This window comes from Bombus huntii, chromosome 16 (genome assembly GCF_024542735.1).
Source record: "Bombus huntii isolate Logan2020A chromosome 16, iyBomHunt1.1, whole genome shotgun sequence".
NCBI lineage: Eukaryota > Metazoa > Arthropoda > Insecta > Hymenoptera > Apidae > Bombus > Bombus huntii.
In genome coordinates this window covers 7427159-7446521 of record NC_066253.1, presented here as the reverse complement: position 1 = coordinate 7446521, position 19363 = coordinate 7427159, and the positions used below count along the sequence as shown (strand labels likewise).

The 19363-nt window shown below is 37.5% G+C and overlaps 1 protein-coding gene across 9 annotated transcripts in view; it reads left to right on the top strand.

Annotated features, from left to right (window-relative positions):
* Positions 1–956: 956 nt before the first annotated feature.
* The window catches only part of LOC126874422 (uncharacterized), a 59641-nt gene continuing 41234 nt past the window's right edge, over positions 957–19363 (top strand). For 4 of the 9 annotated variants that reach the window (XR_007692790.1, XM_050636476.1, XM_050636472.1 and 1 more), the window contains exons 1-3: positions 3156–3232; positions 3350–3409; positions 11785–11849. Coding sequence is in view for 8 of the 9 variants with exons in the window: in XM_050636476.1 (XP_050492433.1) it covers positions 3230–3232; positions 3350–3409; positions 11785–11849 (128 nt within the window). In the remaining variant the exon portion in view is untranslated. Of the gene's footprint in view, positions 1408–2687; positions 2816–3154; positions 3233–3349; positions 3410–11784; positions 11850–19363 lie in introns of those variants that run through there. The other 5 variants (XM_050636473.1, XM_050636480.1, XM_050636477.1 and 2 more) reach the window with 4 other exon arrangements.

Below are 19363 nucleotides of genomic sequence, written 5' to 3'. Positions count from 1 at the left end.
TACTCCCTTCATAAGTATTAGGACACTTAGGGAAACTGAGATAAAGCTCAGAAATTATTTGGATATCATTAAAAACTTGAAGATTATTACTATTCGGTTTGAAACATTAGATGAAGATAAACAGAATCTCCGGATTTTATCTGAATAAAATATTCTCGTATATGTACACGATGACAATAAAAATCTCGTTATTGTATCGGATAAAATTAAATTTCTCTCATTTACATCTTCCACGTCTATTATCATTGCTAGTTCAATTGCCAATCGCAGTGTTCACGTATATATTAATTCTTTTATTATACTTCGTGTTATTTGGTTCCAAATTATCAATCAAATTTTTTTTGATTGAATTTCTCTGCATGCTGCATTCACTGTCTTCAACGTTTTTCAATGAAATTTGGAGACTATGATGACCAACATACGATTATTAATTCATAATGCCTTTTGTAACTCCTACAAATAATGTTTGCAAATTCTTGTATGTTCACTTTATATGAATGCAAAGTTTTGATTGACCAATCATTTCCTTGAATTAGCTATCACATCTTAGATGTTCCAATATTTACCAACGTGTATATTAATTATGATATATGTATTTCTATGTAATATATTGTGCTTTCAGATCGGTTTCAAATTTGATCAATACAATCATGACAGCCGTGTTCCATTACAGTGTTAAATAAATTTCAAAGTGCTGCATGTGACGCACATATATATAACACAAGATTATCATAATACCAAAGAAAAGAAGGTGACGACAAAACGAAAAGGTGACGCTTCTTTCATAACACACTGTAATAAGAATAAAAGAGTAAAAAGAGAACGATTCGAATTGAGCGTCACTGCAACTTCGATGAACGACGTCGGGAGTCGAGAGAGGCAGCGCCTCTCTTCGGGTCGCTACATACTCGGTTTAGCGTTCGGGCGTATTCGGTTTTCCCTGGTCTGGCACCAAGTTGCCAATGAGTGCCGCGAGTCGCGACGTAGCATGTAGCTTCGCGTTGCCAGTCACCGACGGAGCTTGATCGTCTACGTGCCTCTCGAAAGCAGCGAGTTTACAGTTCTGTGATCGAAAGAACAGTTTCTTCCAATCACAACTTGTATTATCTTCGACACACTCTGCGTATTGATCCGAGAATGATACTCTAACAGATGTGTCATGTAAATTTTGCCTACGTTTCCAGTAGCAACATCAAATATGTCTAAAATTGCTCCGAAAACTATATCGATCCGACGTTCGGGTGAAGTGAATACGAACGTGTAGCGTGTAGCTGTGTAGAGTTGTGTAGCGTCGTCGCGTCATTCCGCGCCACTCGCCGATTTGTTTTGACATGTGTGTGTTCTGCCATATTGGATTAACACGTCGTATTTTAAGAGCTAAATAGGCGCGAGTTTCGCGCTAAGAAGGTATGTTTATTCACTCTTTCGATGCGCATTGTCGTTCGTGTAAAGCCTTGTCAATATAAACGACCGTGTTTTCACGACGCGTCTAATTGAACAAAAACGTTGCCCAGGATAAACCTGGGTTATTGTTTCGACTTAATATAATTCCACGGTGATACCTCTCTTGGTGTCGATTATTGTGTATATGTCAGAAAATTTATATCGCGAGGTCGAAAAATGGCCGTCGCGTCCTTTCCATTTCATTTGTGCGGACCAACTATATGTATATACGGGAAATATTGGAGAAGAAATGGGAACTAGAATTATAAGTTATATGTTTATTAACGAAACTACACCTGTTTATATACAATATGTATATATATATATACGTATGTGTACACATATACAGTGTTTATATAGTGTACACATTCACAGTGTGTATCTGTTTCGAAGCAGAAACAATCCATCTATCAATATAATTACAGAATGTTAATTCGTGGCCAGCTTCAAGAACATATTTACTAATAATTTCGACTTTGCATGGACAACTGGAATGAAGACATGTTCTTTAATTAATATATTTGCGTATTCTGTCTGAAGTCGAGGAAAAATTGATCAGCCACTTTCGCGGTTCTCCGATCGATCGAGGTTCGCATAGTCGTCGCGAATCTCCTTCTCGACGAAATGACGCCAACGATATTTACTTTCGTTTGCCTTCCTAAGGTTTGAGGCTTGGCTAATTCGTACATCGATTTGTCATGTGTTGAGACAGATTTGATAGGATCAAAAACGGTAAGCGTTACCAGATTAGATAGCCAATGATAGGGCAGGAGTTCTTCTTTTAATAGCTGTCATCATTGTGATTGCGTTGTTCGCTGTCATCATTGTGATTGCGTTGTTCGCTGTCATCGATGGGTGCGATTCTTTCAGCGTATGTAGTAGCTTACTTACGTAATCCAACTGTTAGTACGTTGGGCCGCCTGCTCATGGTGATTCATCTTTTGTATCGTCTGAGATTTTTGCGATTTTCTTTATTCCTTTCAAGTTCACGCTGCATTCGCACTATGAATGAAATGGCTCGTTGTAATACACATCGTGTAATACACATATGTTAGGATTTCGGATACGCCACGAAATTCACTGCAACGCAATATTTCACAGACACTCGCATAGGGACGAGATGATACAATCAAAGAGTGAGGAGCAAGGAGGATTGTTTAAAGTGGCATTACCGCGTGCCTCCTGCGAAAAAAAGAACACGCAAACATTGAACGTGACCTGGTTTACCTAGGCTATTCTTAGGTATAGCCATTCGTTTGAAACTCTGTGTGCATATGTGTGCGTGCGCGCGCGCACGTATAAACGAATCGCAGAGAATAAAAAATAATATCAGCTGTTTCTGCATTTTCCAGTTTTTGATACAAGATCGTTGGTAATTATAGTGTTGTTAATTCGTCGTTGATTAAAAACTCGCGTTTAGTCTTGCGTTTAATCTTACATTTAATCTACACTTTGCGTCTCGACATCGAATACTCGAAGAACTCGTACATGAAACGAGTTTCTTCTTAATTAGTCAATTACTAACGGGAAAATGTCAGTACACCTTGTAAGATTAAATAATTCCGGCTGATTTGTCTTGAAAATTAAACTAGTTTTTGTTTCGACAAGATAGTCGATTGAGGTTAGGGAAAATTTCTTTGATGTTTCGTGATTCATGACGAAGAACGGTATATAGAAATGATTCTACGTCATTGATTTACCTTGAAATTTAAACGAATGCCTTTGTTTTTCACGACATAGTCGATTGAGGTTAGGAAGAATATTCATTGATCTCTCGCAACGAAGAATGGTATAAAGAGATGATTCATATATTGAAATTAATCGCTGACGGAATACTACGTTCACTTTTCTTTAACGAAATCATGTTCGAACAAGGTTTAACCGTAGTATTTCATTTACGTTCCAGAGCAATACGTTTTCGGGACAACGATGGATCGTGCAACGAGAATCGCGTGGATCATTTAAGGTACGAAATCGATATCATAGGAAGAAGTTAAAGTTAGCGGCAGAGCTAGTCACCGCTGGACCAGGCTAACTTCCGTTTGCTCGCACGCACATTTTTGTATACTAGGTGTATATCATTAGGTTATTAGATCACCTCGCAACCAATTGAATACAGTGTTGTCTAAGAGCGTTATGCTTGTCATAATGTATTTTAAGTAGAAAATTATGGATAAATTGAACTGCAGTGTTTTTATTCTTTATAATTGTCGTAGTTATATATAATAGGATATTACGATGCGATTGAATGAATTTTTAAAAGTCAGCATGTTATTTAATGCTAGCTTCAGATTATTTAATTTTTGCATTATAGATTAAGTCAAGAATATTCTTTAAAAATAATAGAAAAGCTTAGAACGCTAATGCAATAATAAATCTATATAGTAACACATATAGTAAAGAATAAAATATATAGTATTGTTACATCTTTTAGTAGGTAATTTAATCCTTTCGTTTAATTGCGTTCTTTGAATCATTTCCGGTCCAATCGTGTCTTTCTATTCTTATCAAAGAAAATTATGACAGAATCATCTTTAATATCCATAGTGTCTAGCTTGAATTTTACGTTGAAAATTTTCTTAAAACATTGAAAGTTGCTTTGCTTCTGGCTTACTCGAACGAAAGTGAGGTTAGAAAAAAAGAATTAAGGTTAAGTTTATAGTTGGCTGAATTTATAGAAAGGCTATAACGAGCGCTGCTTCTGATTATTAATTCATCATTAATTTGTACACCTTGTGTTAATCGAAATGCCGATAGTATACATCGACGAAAGTATCCAAATATTTATAAACGGTAGCGTTGTGTGTCACAGATCACAGGACGAAAATTTCAAACACGAGATATTATTAGAATTAGCTTCCTCTCGTTGAAAGTTTGTTGCTCGTGCTTCCACTTCCTCTATTTCGTTTTATATTTCGAATACAACCTGCTGATATAGAATTCAATTTTAGTTCAAATCCTCAACTATAAATACGATACGTTTCGCTTATTATTCGACATTCGTAAACTTAAAATTCGGACAACGAACATGGACCGAATTTTTGTCAGGATAATTATCCAAATTAGCGATTGTCAGCTATGGGCTTACGGACACTGATGAAATACTTGAAGTACTTGATACTAGTTGGATGCTGCTTGTGTGATATGCACTGCAAAAATTTACTGCGTATGTTTAAATTCTTACATGCGAAACATATTTTTTGGTATTACTGAAATTTAAATCCCTTGTGGTTAAACAAACATACTTTACTTGTACTCACTCACGTCAACATTTTTTAATGTTCTAGATTCTAGCTTATCAAAAAGAATCGTAAAAGATTCTGGAATTTATTAGTCTACTACACTATAAATTCAGTTTTTAAGTGAAACGTTTGAAACGTTTCCTGGAAAAAATAAACGTTTTGCTTCGTAGAAATTCACAAGTGATTGATCCACGAAGAAATTCATTTTGATCTTAATCCTACATATGTATGAAAAGCACGACGTTGGAGACTCCCAACATACATATGTCATAGATCGTTAAATAATCCTTAAAAAATTCTCTAGCTTTAGTGTTACTTCTGTTCGAGCATCATCGAAATGGAATTGGCAGAATGCGTTGCTAGCTTGTCAACAATTCCTTAACGATGCATACTCGCGAGATACCTACGATAAAATTTCAAGATCTTTTGCATGTTACATACATAAAAAGTTTTTACAAGTATTCAAATACTTTCGATATATATATCGAATATACATGGAGACGTATACGCGGAGAGTTTATTCATCAAATGTACAAACATCTGTGCAATATATACATATATATATATGTCTGTCAAAGTAATACGTGCGGATGGAAACGCTGTCTGTTTTGGTGCACCACAAACAAACGTCATAGATACACGCATCGAATCACGGTTCGAGCGTGCAGTCTGCAGGAATCTTCGGTACCCGCAGCGATAAACAAGCCAGGATACATGGAATCGAGTTCTGCTTACATTTAAATAAACCCGAGTGTGTATTTCCGCAGGCTAGCGTGTTAAGTTGACAAAAACTTAGGAATTGAGGGAAAGTTAATCTCATTTCATGTCCTAAAATGCTTCGAACGATTGCAAAAATTGCCGACGATCTTGCGTCGCTTCAACGATTTCTTCGATCGTATCTCTCGTTATTTGTTCGACGGAGAAACGGATCATAATGACACAAGATGGCCGGAGAAGAAAACAGTAACAGCCTCATTTAGATTAGTCGAGTTGCTGCAGTTCGGATAACTTTGTTCTTCGATTCTCTTCAGCAATTCGAAAATCGATTTCACCAAGGTCCATAAAAGTTTTGCAGAGTAGTATTCGTTTAAAAATTTCGAGCTAGGTTTTCAATGGGATTGAAATATGGCCGACTCTGCGCGGACTACTCCGACGAGGAAAATTTTCGCATCGAAATTCAAGCAATTGAAGCGCGATTTCTCGTCTCAGTTCTATGTGCAGTATCTTAAAACATTGTAAATCTTTTGTCTTTGCCAAAATGCGGGGAAGATAGAAATATAAAAATTCGAGAATCTCGATAGCATTCAACGTACAACGTGGCGTTGATCGACAAAACAGTGAAACGCGGATGTAACGCCCCCCCCCCCCCCCTCTTTCTTCTATATAGATGTACAACATACATATACACCAACTTGGATGTAATAGAATATACAAGATGTGGGAACGCTGTGTCCTGCATTTCACACAGTCCCCCACCCTTTTATTCTATCCTCAAATGAAGTTACCATTTTTCGACAAACATTTTAGTTTATGGAAATGAGAACCTTCCTGGAAATGTTAATCACCACGGGTTCATTTGTATTATAGATTGTTCTTCGGTTGTAGATTTTCTATCTCCGTTGAATCTTACGTCAGTGACGATTTTAGCGTGCACGGATAATCATCGAAGAGCTACAACTAGGCAATAAAAAAGATAATACGAGCTTGGGCGGTACATTCCCACTCTGCATGCGATGAAGCAAGGTATGGGCGTAGACCAGCTGATTTTGCAAATTTCCATATGAATTTCCAAAACCACGATCTTTTGTTCGACTCTTTTGTCAGGTATATATAGGTAGTGATGGTGGAGAACGGTTATGACACAGATTTCTTAGAACAGTTATGAAACTTCATTCTGGATAACTCTTGCAAGGAATCGAAGTTTCTGTTTTCAACGGAATGGTATTTAAGTTTCAATGCATTAGGTGTGCCTATGAAGATATGAGTTTGCACAAACATAAACATGCACAGTGTCTACCGATGAATTTAAATATACACTAAATATGTAATGCTATAGAGGTTTGGTCTTGAATAAGCAAACATGTTGTATATGTATACAATGACGTGATAAACTTGAATTTGTCCGATGATCCCTACTGTTTTTTGCCTGGAGGATTAACTCTGCTCCTTTCGTTGCCAGAGTTTGCCTTCGTACTTTCTCTATCGGTGCCTCTTACATAACGTTACGCTTCACCTATCTCACCGGTGCGGTGAGAGAATTAGCTGTAGCCTAAGCCATAAATAGAGAGCAGAATCTCGTTTGCAACGAACTTTGTAGAAAGTGATGAAATCGAATATTTTTTCCCACTCTACGTTGCTTTATCATTAAGCTGTGCACGTTTATACGAATTCAAATTTTTCTCATCATAGCTTACAAAAAAGTGGAACCTAAGCAGCAATTTGTTTTATTATAGTATAGCAAATGTAATGAAATATATAGAAATGTAAGGAAATACGTGGTGAAAAGGAGAACAGACATAAAACAAAGAAAGAATTACGCAAAGAAATCAGCTGTGATACGAGAGCAAGAGACAGTGTCAAAAATAGATATACAGGGTGGTTGGTAACTGGTGGTACAAGCGAAAAGGGGGTGATTCTACGCGAAAAAAGAAGTCGAAAATATAGAATAAAAAAATTTTTTTTTTTAATTTTTCCATCGAGACAACGATCTACAGTGAGATCCGTTATAACGAGATGTGATAAAGTGTACGCGTACCGAGCGAAAATTCAAAGTCGATTTTCTCGAAAACAAAGCCTCGAACGAAAAATTGTTATTCTATATTTTCGACTTCTTTTTTCGCGTAGAATCACCCCCCTTCCGCTTGTATCGCCAGTTACCAACCACCCTGTATATATGTATGTATTTAGTAACAAGAAACAGGCAGATTCAGTTGTGCTTTGTATCTTAATTCTCAGAATTGTGTATGCATATTTACTACTATATATATATAGGTTATTTCTTTTTAGCTCTAACAATACTAATTTCATACTAGGTTTTAAGTTTACATGTGTGTTTGATACATTTATGCTAACGAGTAGAGAAACGTAGAGGAATAAGAATGTAAAAACCAAAAATCACCTTAAGGACCGAATGGGCAAATGAGGTATCGATAAATAAATACTTTGAATATTTCATATATTTTTGCATATTACGTGTATTCAAAATTGAATAGAAATATCAAGCTTTGATCTGATTACACCACGCGTCTAGATATTCATACACGGTAATGGTACATGTGAACGCCTGCGTAAACATTTCGCTTTCCTATAGTTTACATTTAACGTTGCATGCGTTGATTGTGTAAGGTTCTCGTAATTACACCAGATTCGCTTCTGTCTTGAAGCATCGTAAAATTCCTCGTACGAAAAGCAATTATTCACGGTGGTTGGATACAGGCAGATAGATCTTCGATTCTTTTATCGAAATTATAAAATAGAAACCACTATACATATGTATGAACATAGTTGTAAGGTAGTATATATACACATACAGTATAGAATAGTAAAGTCGATATAGTCGCGTTATTCTCTTCTTCTAAATAATAAGACCATTTTATTTGCATATTTAAAAGAAAACAACAATGCTTCAGTTTAATAGATAAATACGCTAGTAACAATAATTTAATGGATAAACGTATTAGTCGAGTGAAATAATATTGAAATTTATTTGTCATTATATAATCCTATTAATATTATATATTAATAAAAAAAATGGTCATTCGTAATTTTGTATAATAATATTACAGTAGAATGTTTTAGTATCTCTACGTCTATCGTATTTCCATATCGATTATTCGAATAAACAAAGTTTCTGCGCAACGATATTACTATCGTACGAAATCGTCTGATTTCTGGTTGTCATGGGTGCAGCAGAGAAATGGAATCTGAATTCGATCGTGACACGGATCTCAGGGCATTGGAATCGAAACATCTTTGACACCTCTGATACATGTTGCAGAAGTACGAAGCGAGTTCAGCTAAGATAGTTATGCCTATAGCTATACCCTATGGCTATACCTATGGCTATGCATATAGGGCGAACGGTGCCATCTCGTTGCCGCTTCCACGCTGATAAAATCGATTTACGTACACAGGTACACGGGCGCCGATATTATATAATCTGTGTGTAACTACAATGTGTACGTTGGAAGGAAAGGTAGAAGGAATCGGTTGCATCGCAGAACGAGAAGCGCTCGTTCCAGGCAGATATCGATTTCCGACAGCGGCGGCTTCTCTGGTCAGAGAATTTGAACCGTTTCTCTCGGTTATTCGGTCCGCCGATTTAGCATGCAAAACGTGTTTTCGCGTGACAGCCTCCGCTGGATTACCATCAGATATAGGGCGACGATATCGAGAGATTTTATTCGTTTGCCGCTTCTACAGCCACTGGTTATCGCGTGTTGCCATATTCGTCACGCTTCCATAATCAGTTACTTTTAAATATTGATATACCTACCGATCTTCCAAAAGGATAATTGGAACATTAATTGTGTTGTGTTTTCTGTTTTTTACAACGCTACTCGATAAACATTTGGAATGGATGGTTGCTTGTAAACTAATTGACAGCAGTACACTTTATTAAGAGCAGTGTAACGAATAAAGAGAGAATGACACTAATTTGAGAAACATCCATTGCAACAACAATGGAGGCATATCACGAGGATTAAGTTCTCACTTTTCCTTTGTTCTAATCGCCGCTAATCTAATTCTCGTTTATTTCAATTTTCCATCTTCTCTTGGTGTCTTTCTTTCGGTTTTAAAATTTCATTAAATCCATATAGTTACGTAATGTGTTTCAGATACAGAGAAACTGATTAGGATCGAATGGAAAAGAAAATATCCATTTTGATATTAGGATGAAGCATACAGTGGGGTTTTTATGCGAAGCAGAAATAAGATAGTATCGCAGTCGAGAAGGGAGAGAACAATCCATTAAGCGTGTCGTGTCATATTATTCACATTATTCATATTACTCGCATTATTCGGTGAAAATCTGCGTACCCTAATTACGGTATTTATGAGACCGCTGTGAAAGCTTTATTATGAGTTACTCCAAGAAACAACTACCCAAGCGTTGTGCTTTCAAGTAAAAACGATCTAATTCGTTGTTTACGGCCGTAGAAAGCGTCGAAGAAATTTACATTTACCTGTTATTACTCTATCAAAATTATGTAAACGACTGTATTTTCTAGTAAGTAAATTTAATTATCACAGGGTTAACAAATCTTTTCGCTCCACTCGCCGATTTATCGCTACAATCAGTAAGTCGAATAATACATTTTAAAATGTGAAAAGAAAGAAGATAACTGTAGATAAAGTGTCCATCTAAATTAAGTTGTGTGTATTTATTGTTTGATTTATAGTAGACATGTTATTATCTTGTACAGAAATTTTCAATGACTTTCATCTCTTAGTTTATGAGCCGTCGAATATACATGTACGCGGAGGAACGACTTTATGCACTTGCATCTCATTGGCATGGACAATTTTGTCTGATCCGACAATAATCCCATCCGGTGAAATCGAAAATTGATTGAAAGCTGCGATTGATGTAAGCAGCCAATTGAATTTTTCCCCTGCGTGATTTGCCCTGGCAAAACATTTTGAACGCGTCGCTTAGCAAGAGGCTTAGTTCAGCGAACGTGCCTGGGAGAACTTGGCTGTACTACCAACGTTCCTAACGTGTGATCAAAACAAACACGTCGAAAAGAACAAGCTGATCTCGCTATCGTGTTTATCTACGATTTGTTGATTTAACGCCTCCTGGACGAGCTAATCAGCGTGTAAAAGCAGGGCGCATGATTTGCATTGTAAATTTCCGCTACAAATAACGATATCTCTGTAAAGGTTAATCACGACACAAAGCATTAGAAAGAGGGAATGCGCGAAGGGGTTAAACGTTGGCGATGCGACGAAAAGTGCAAGGTTAGGTTGTGTCGACGAACAGACGGATACACACGCGGCTGGATGGACGGATAGATGGATGGGTAGGGACGAGCATACTGCTTCGAGGTTGGTCTCGTGAAATATGCAAGCTGCAATCACGTCTCTTGAATAGAAAAGGTCAGGAACAAGAGAGAAGGAGAAGGAGTAGTCGAGCAAGGGATGGATGGAGGAACTGGAGGAAGGGAGCAGACAGAACAGAGGGGAAGTGGAGGGTGCAGGGCGGAGAAGGAGAGAAAGAGAGAAGTTGCGAAGTGAAACGCTCAAAGGGTGGTGGGGAGAAGTGGGAAGAATGGCGGAGGGAGACCGGGGGATGGATGATAGCAACGTCGAGAGTAGAAGTAGAATCGTGGGCCGAGACAGATACTACTGGCAGGAAGAAAAGGGTCCTGAGAGAGGAGACGAAAGAGAGAAGGAGACCACAGGCCGAAAAAGAGAAGAGGAAAAAGCTGTGCCTACCCTCCGCGCGTTTTGAAGAGCACCACCGGTCGTAATACTGCTGAAACTGCGAGACCCTCTTGCACTCGTTCTGCCGCGTTTGCAAAAAATTTTCATAACTAACCGATCTATCGTTCCGAATCTCTGCTTCCCCTTTCGTTCTTTTCGCCATTGTATAGGATATTTGTATATCATAATATACGGTTACTGCCATTAACGTTTCAATTAACGTCCGATTAGCGACACTACGTATCATCCCCCTGTTTGTTGTTTTGCGTATAAGGGTGCCCTCGTGTAATCGATAATATCGTCGATATTTCAAGATTTTCAATGTTGACGATATTGTAGGAGAGAGTACACGTTGATCACTTTAGTCGAGAACCTTGGAATATTGACGATGTACGTGGTATGCCAGCTTTATCCGGCTTAACGTCGTCATTTATATTTTGTAAGAGAAGATAAGGGAAAAAGTGTATAATAAACGTACGCCATTGATGGAGTAGATTAAACAGATGTTTAATTTATAACATGCAGAATCTCACTTTCTCGTCTCTGTACATAACCGGTAAAATACGGAACTGTAATTTCTAGGAACAATCGTGTCTTATCTGGCTTCCGTTTCTTTCGCTCGAAACTACGCGAGATCGACGAAAATTCACAGAACTGTTGTTTGTTCCAGGTCGGGGGCGATCAATGCCCGATGGCGTGGACTGGAACGCAACGCTGGAGAAATCCTGCTCCAGAGTAAGTAGAACTCTTTGTAAGACAAATGGCCGGGAATAAAGATGAAAACTTGTTTCGTGCGGCTTTTACTTTCCTTCATATTCGATAAATCAATCGTGATATTCGGATCGCCGTAACTCGAGCCTTTGTAATAATAATTTGAGAAAGCCTTCGTCTATCCAGCCTTTATTCTTCTTTCTTTAAGGTATACAGGGTGTCTCAGCTAAACGAGATCATCCAAATATCCGCCTTATGTACAAAGTTGTTAAAACACTGATGTTTGAAAATCGATGCGAAGAAACATTTCGTTTTATTTTTTCAAGAAAAATTTAATCTCCGCCTCGAATAAAAGTAATGTCCAAAATGCAGTACAGCCTAATGCGAAGTTGTCGTTCTCTGTATTTCCGAATTGTTCGCGCGCTGGCGTGCGCCCGTAGAAAGTACAGACAGCCAAGAAATTTCTTTCCGGAGAGAGAATCTCAGATACGCGCGAGGAATATGACTTTCGAATCTCAGAGTGTTTTACTTTTGCCAGATATCATCGTCACGGTGCAGATACCTTTAAAAAATCAATGATTTTAAACGAGGCACGTGTAGGACAAATTTCAAACTATTAGTCGTCGTACAAAGTTTTTTTGAGTGATTTTTGTTCGTTAAATTTCTTACTCGAGAAGTTCGAGGAAGCAGTCACATTTTAGCTTTTCCCGTGAGATTCCAGTTACTGAAGTTGCTCTCTGTCGTTTCACGTTGTCAATCGAGTCGAAGAAAAAGAGTGGAAGAAAAAGAGGAAAGGAGTCAAAGTATCGGCTTGACATCGACATTGGCCTTCGATCGATTCGAAACGCGGAAAGAAATCTGGATGGCAAAGCGGCACGAGCAGTAATAGGCGAGTTCTTTCGACTGCGAAATCGATATGTATACTCGGTACTCTCGGCCACTCTACCTTTCAGACTCGATGAACAAGGCAGAAGGTTTCAGCCTTGTCAGACTTCGAGCTCGAGCATCTTTTATCAGAGACAGTCTCGATTGGATGCTCCGTCGTGATTCTAATTATGAATAATCGAGAAGCCCGCCTAGGGAAATTTACGTCGTAAGCGTTATTTTGCCTCGCAATTAATTGGCAACTTGTCACGTTATTGATTTTCTTAGAAACAAAAAATAACGAAATTTCGTTTTTCATCCAGCTTATTCTTACTGCATCGATTATCTGGCCTCTGTTATCGCTAGACAGTGCATGTTTACGCAATCAGACGCAGGAAATGTAAAGATGCAGGAATATATCGCAGAAGATATGCAAAGTAAATAATTCACTAGAATTGACTTCTCCATGGGCAAAACAGATCCCTACTTTGATTCTATTTATCTACGTTTTCGAATCTATGAGATCGCGATAATTATGATGGAGGAACGCGATGCTTCTGCGTGAACTAAACTAAAAGGAAAGGAACTGCCAAGATTTCACTTCCAGTGACACGTATAAGGAGAATAAAAGGCGAAACAGGAAATAATAATAACAAGCGATCCCATTCACGCAAATCATACATACGTAGGAAAGAACTGCTTGTTAATCTCTGAACAGATTACATCGTAATGCATTTTTCAGGGAAAAGAAATTTAACGTAAGAAAAGAAAGTGGAGAGAAGAAACGGGAGGAGAATCTCGTTAGTTTCACGGAATGTTAGATTACAGCGTATTTCGAGGGAAAAAGGTTTTAACCTAGAAGAGAGGAAGGAGAATAACGTGGTGGAAGAGTGGAGGGTGTGTTTGTCTTTTCGCAATTCTATTGATAGACGGCGCCACCGCGCGGATTAATTATCAGTTATTGCTGCTGGCGCTGGTTGCGGAGAAGAAGCGAAAATGAGAATGGAAACGGGATGGAGAATAGCAAGCGAGTACGAGGAACAGAGTGAAGGAGAGTAGCTGTATCGGCAGCAGACCAATTAACTACTTATAGGGCAGCTTTCATCGACTCGACAATCGGCCGGATCGATTCGGGGTGAATAACTTTTCTAGTCGCGTTCTACGTACTGATATTGCGTAGCATCTATGACCGAGATGGATACGTATCCGCTCGTTAGGCTCCTTTCATAGCCGGTCAGTTACCGTTGTAAGTCGGTCTTGCAAATCGGCTCTGCCATTTATCGATCCGCGAAAGGTATTCTCCAGCTCGGTGAATAAATAGACAAACAACAAGGAGGAAGGAAGGGCGCAGGCAGAGGAGAAGATGATAATACGATGAGAAAACGAGCGAAGAAGATGCCAGAGGTTAAAAAAAAAAAAAAAAAAAAAGAGTAGTCTTTGATTCGAAACCGAACGGGGAAATTCTATCTATCGACTGGAACGAATGTATTCTCGTAAAGAAAAAAAAAAAAAAAAAAAAGAAAAGAAAGAAGAAAAAAGAACGATGCTTCGGTATTGATATCATTTGCTTTGTTCTTATATTATAATAGGTAACGGTGGATAATTGCACTCTCGAATCGAATCGTTTAAGAATACAGACAGCGAGATATAATATCTCGGATCAATGAAAGATCTCGAATTCCTTAATACATCACATTATATTGAGTATTGAATGTTATTTTTAAATCGAAACCACTTATCTCGCAGGTTTTATTAACTGAATCCGTAGGAAATAGAAGGCAGCGTGTACAGAGCGTGCAACGACCTTTCCAAGTGTATGTGTATATGTACTTACGTTAGGTAGAGCCGATGTCACTTTATTCGATAATTGACAGCACTGAAAATCCTGTCAGACACCAGCAATTGCATTATCTTGGAAAGCTTCACAGTTAATGTAACGTCCATCCTCGGAACTCGTATATCCTTCTCACCACCGTATACGGTAATTATAGGCATAGACGGCGGCTCTCCGAGGACCAGCGAACCCGCGACGTTTCGTCTTTGAAATTAATAGCATCAACATAAGAACGGTTCTATACGTTTCAACGTCACATCTCTATAATCTATAATCAATCTACAATTTACAATCTTATATACAGGAAGCCGAATTAATATTCGGTCATTTCATGAGATTTCACGTGATTATTTAGCTTTATCTTTAGGAAAGAATTTAACTTTATCGCATATTTATTATTTTGGAAAAGCATGGACGTTAGGCTAAAGATCAGAATAAGATACAATGTTATTCGATTATACAAATAGCACGAAATATGATTGAGTGTTCGGCGATTTAACATATTCCATGACAAAAAAGGTATAAGCGTAAGGAAAAGGTAATCTTCGAGACGAACCACAGGATAATCCGATGGAGAGTTTCACCAGTTAGGTCTGAATGCGATTAAGTCATTAGCCGACGCGTTAACGTCGTTTGCTTGGTTGCCGGAAGGGCTGCTTACGATCTTATTACATCCGACGAATTAATTGAAAGTTATTTCGCCCGAGAAATATCGATCTCGATCCTGCATACATATATTGGGTTGGCAACTAAGTGATTGCGGATTTTATCATTAGGTGGTTCTTGAAATATGTATAATTTTCTGTGCTGGACTGGGTTAAATGTGTAGTAGAGTTACTTGTATGTGAATATCAGTGTGTGGAAGTATGTGTGTCCACAGCGTCTCGAAAACAAAGGAATGTAAACTGTTCAGTCGGTTAACGGTCGGGTATGGAAGAAAGTGCTGAGACGCGTGCAAGTGTGTATCGATGAATATATAAGGAATCGTTCATGAAATAAATATATCATTATTTTAATATTAATCCTCAGTATAAATTTAGTGTTCCTATAACATTATTTCGGCTTCAAAGATCCACAATTTTCAACAGTGGTAATGGCAAATCCGCAATCGCTTAGTTGCCAACCCAATATGTAGCGGGTCAACTACGATGTAAAATTATCTTAAAGCATCGAGGTTCGATCAAAGATTTCGGTCGAGTCGATATTATACTTTGTTCCTCGTCAAAAACTACGCAAAAAACGTTTCACCATCGAGCCACGGGCAACTATCGTACAACACGATTTATGTGGTGCTTTGTTCCACTCTACCGCGTTTATATCGGGTGTCCTAGTAATCATGGTACAATTGTGAAATTGACTCTACGTGAGAAAGTAGATGGAAAGTATGGAAGAAAAATTGTAGTAATCTAATTTTAGTAATCTACTTCTAGTAATGGTAACTCGACAATGGAGCGATTTCGTTTTAAGAGAGGCGGAGAGTAAATCGAAAATACAGATTACGATTTTTTCAAACGAAGCCAGGTTTCTGAAAAAGTTCAGTTTGAAAATTTGCCAAGTGTGCTAGTGCAAATTGGATACTAGTAGACAATAAACAGGGAGTTTTCTAGGTGCAAAAATAAGTGGAAAATGTAAAATAAATATTTCCCCTTGAAGGTTTCGTTTCCGGTTTTCGTTAAGAAAATAGAACGAATGTTTAGTCAAGAATTATTTCTTTAAACTGAATTTACTCGAACGCAAGGCTTCAAAGCAAAAGATACGTTATTCTATATTTCCCTATAATCCTTTTCGGATACCCGTTATATACAATTGCGATTACGAGCTATGACTATCTAGTCCCCGAGACAATACAGTAAATCAAATGTGTTGGTAATAGTAAGTAACCGACGCACATAACGGGCTAACGATTAATAATAAACCGAAGTATGACCGACACACCCATACCCCACCCATGCTTCTATACTCGCGAAGAACCGCACATCCATCGCGCATCCTTTTAATCGATCGATATGGCGATTTAGGTCGATGAACCCGATTCGCACTATCGTTCTACTCTATTAGTTTTCCGTCGGGTAGATTAAACTCGCGTCGGTATTGGTGACAAAACTCTGTGTATCGAGTTCACCTTGATAAATGAGAAGTTCAGTTTCCCCTAGATTCGATGTTTCTGTAGTGGCAACATTTGTAGTCGTACACAGGCTGACGAAAGTACTGGAACAGCTGTATGTGCAGACGCATTGTGTAACTATATTATCTGTGTTTTGAAATTTGAAACGTTTTGAAATTTCACGAGCACTGTTATGACACTCGACTATCGTGATTATATTGGTAAAGTTTGAAGCACATCTGAATATGTATACGTATAGAAGTTACAATATATTTAGTACAAGTATATATTTCGCAGCGATTACAATAGTATCCTGTGTTATTAAACTTGAATATTCAGTTTCAGCGAGTCCATATTTAACACTTACAACGTATAATACGCTTGAAATAACTTGGCCAGGTTATGCAGAAAATTACCAACCCTCGATTATCTGAAATTGAGCTTTGCTTTAGTTCGAGGATTTTAATTTAAAAAAGTAAGCTTCGTTTCTGTCGAGTATATTTCGTTTCTTATTTCTCTTGTTTTCTAATGTTTCCTTTTTTAACTTATTTAACTTAGCGAGCTTATTCGATAGCGATAACCAACACGACCAACGTCAAAGTGATTTGGAAGTGGTTTCTCCAAAATAATTGTAAACTCCTAAAATAGAATTATGGCTTGCTAATTTGGTAATTATATAACGTAAGAGTTGTTTTATGGGTTAGTTGTTATAGGGTCCATGATTAAATGTGTGTAACTAACATTTTGTCATTTTGACGATTGGTATGTTTCTTCTACATCTTCAGATGGGTTTCAGACATAAGAGGATCATGGTCGTCGTGTCTCGTTACGGAACTAATGAATTTTCCAAATCGTACGATTTACCTAATATATACACAGGAATATAAAAATCTTCTATGGTAAATATCCAAATGCTTTCGTCAGCCAATATACGTATATTCCTATTATTATATATTATATATTAATATATATGCTAATCTTTGATTCAGGGATAAAGGGATACATCAGGCTGATGCTAACGTGTTTTAACTACATGTACAGTGGCTCACGAAAGTATTCGAACGCTTGCACTTACAAATTTCAATTAATAAAATGAGGTGCACTAAACTAATTTGTTAAAACAATTTGGTATCTATAGTGATGGGAAAGTCTCAAGATTACATGAGTAAAATTTGAAAACGATTGAATAATATAGACAGGAGTTAGGATACGTTTATTAGAAACATTCATGACAAGTGTCTCACAAAAGTATTCTAACGCTGTAACACTGTTGATAGGTTTTCATCTTCCTTTGCACCGAATGTAAACATCATTGCTAAATGAAAATATTGGTACGTTCGCTTGATCTTAGGATATCGTTCCAGTAACAGTAAAAAGTCTGGAAGAAAAGTGTGAAAGAGAAATAATATTCCGATTACATGTGGATGGCAAATCATATAACGAGATTGCCGGAATTGTGAACAGAAGTAAGTGAACGATACATTACAACATAAAAAAGTCAAAGAACGAGGGAACACTTGCAAACAAAGCTCGATAGATCGATCAAAGAAATTGACTGGAAGAGAGGAGAAAGTTATCATTGGCGAATTAAAAAAAAATCCTACTACATCCGCTCCTCAACTCGCAAGTATGGTAGCTGATATGTTTTATAAAGAAGTTCACCCGGAATTATGTCGACGAATCTTACGAAACAATGATTTTCATGGAGAGTACCGTGGAAGAAGCCATATGTTAATGCGGTAAATCATAAAAAAAGATTGACTTCTGCAAAAACCTATATTAATAAAGATAATTTTTTTTGGAACGGTCATCTTTTCGGACGAGTCAAAATTTAACATTTTTGGCTCGGGTGGTCAAAATTATGTGTGGAGAAAACCAAATACGGAATTGGAAATTCGTCATTTACATCAAACAGTGAAACACGAAGGTGGATCGGTCATGGTGTGGGGTGCATGGCTGCCGGTGGCACTGGAAATTTGATATTTATTGATGGAACACTTGATAAATATCAATATTTTAATATTTTAAAAAATAACCTTGAAGAAATTGCCCGTAAATTAGGATTATTGGAAGATTTCCACTTCCAACAAGATAATGATCCTAAACATACTGCTAGAAACGTGAAAGAATGGATCGTATATAACACACCACACGTGTTAATTACTTCACCGCAAAGTCCAGACGTAAATCCTATTGAAAATTTATGGGCTGAAATCGGAAGAAGATGAAATAAATTTCAGATAATCTGAAAGCAAGTATTGAAAGATAAAATTATAAAAATATGGAACTCCGTTGAGTGTAGTTTTACAAAATCATTGGTTTACAGTATGGTACGTCGATTGAGACACACTATTGCTGCTAAAGTTGGTCCAACAAAATATCGATATCAAATAATTTAATAATATATGTAGCGTTCAAATACTTTTGTCAGTCACTTACAATCCTTTTCAAATTTTACTGATATAATCTTAGGACTTCCATCTTCCTACTGACACCTGCTTGTCTAAGCAAATTACTTTAATGTACATTATTTCGGCCATTCAAGTGTGCATATGCAAGCGTTCGAATACTTTCGTGAGCCACTGTATATAGGTTAATCTTTGATGCAGGAATAAAGGGATACATCAGGCTTATTCTACGTGTTTTGATTACATGTATCCGTACATATATTGTTTAGCTTTGTCACGCGTGTCGTTAAGGCGGTTAGGTAACAAGATACGTGCTTATCAAGTAATC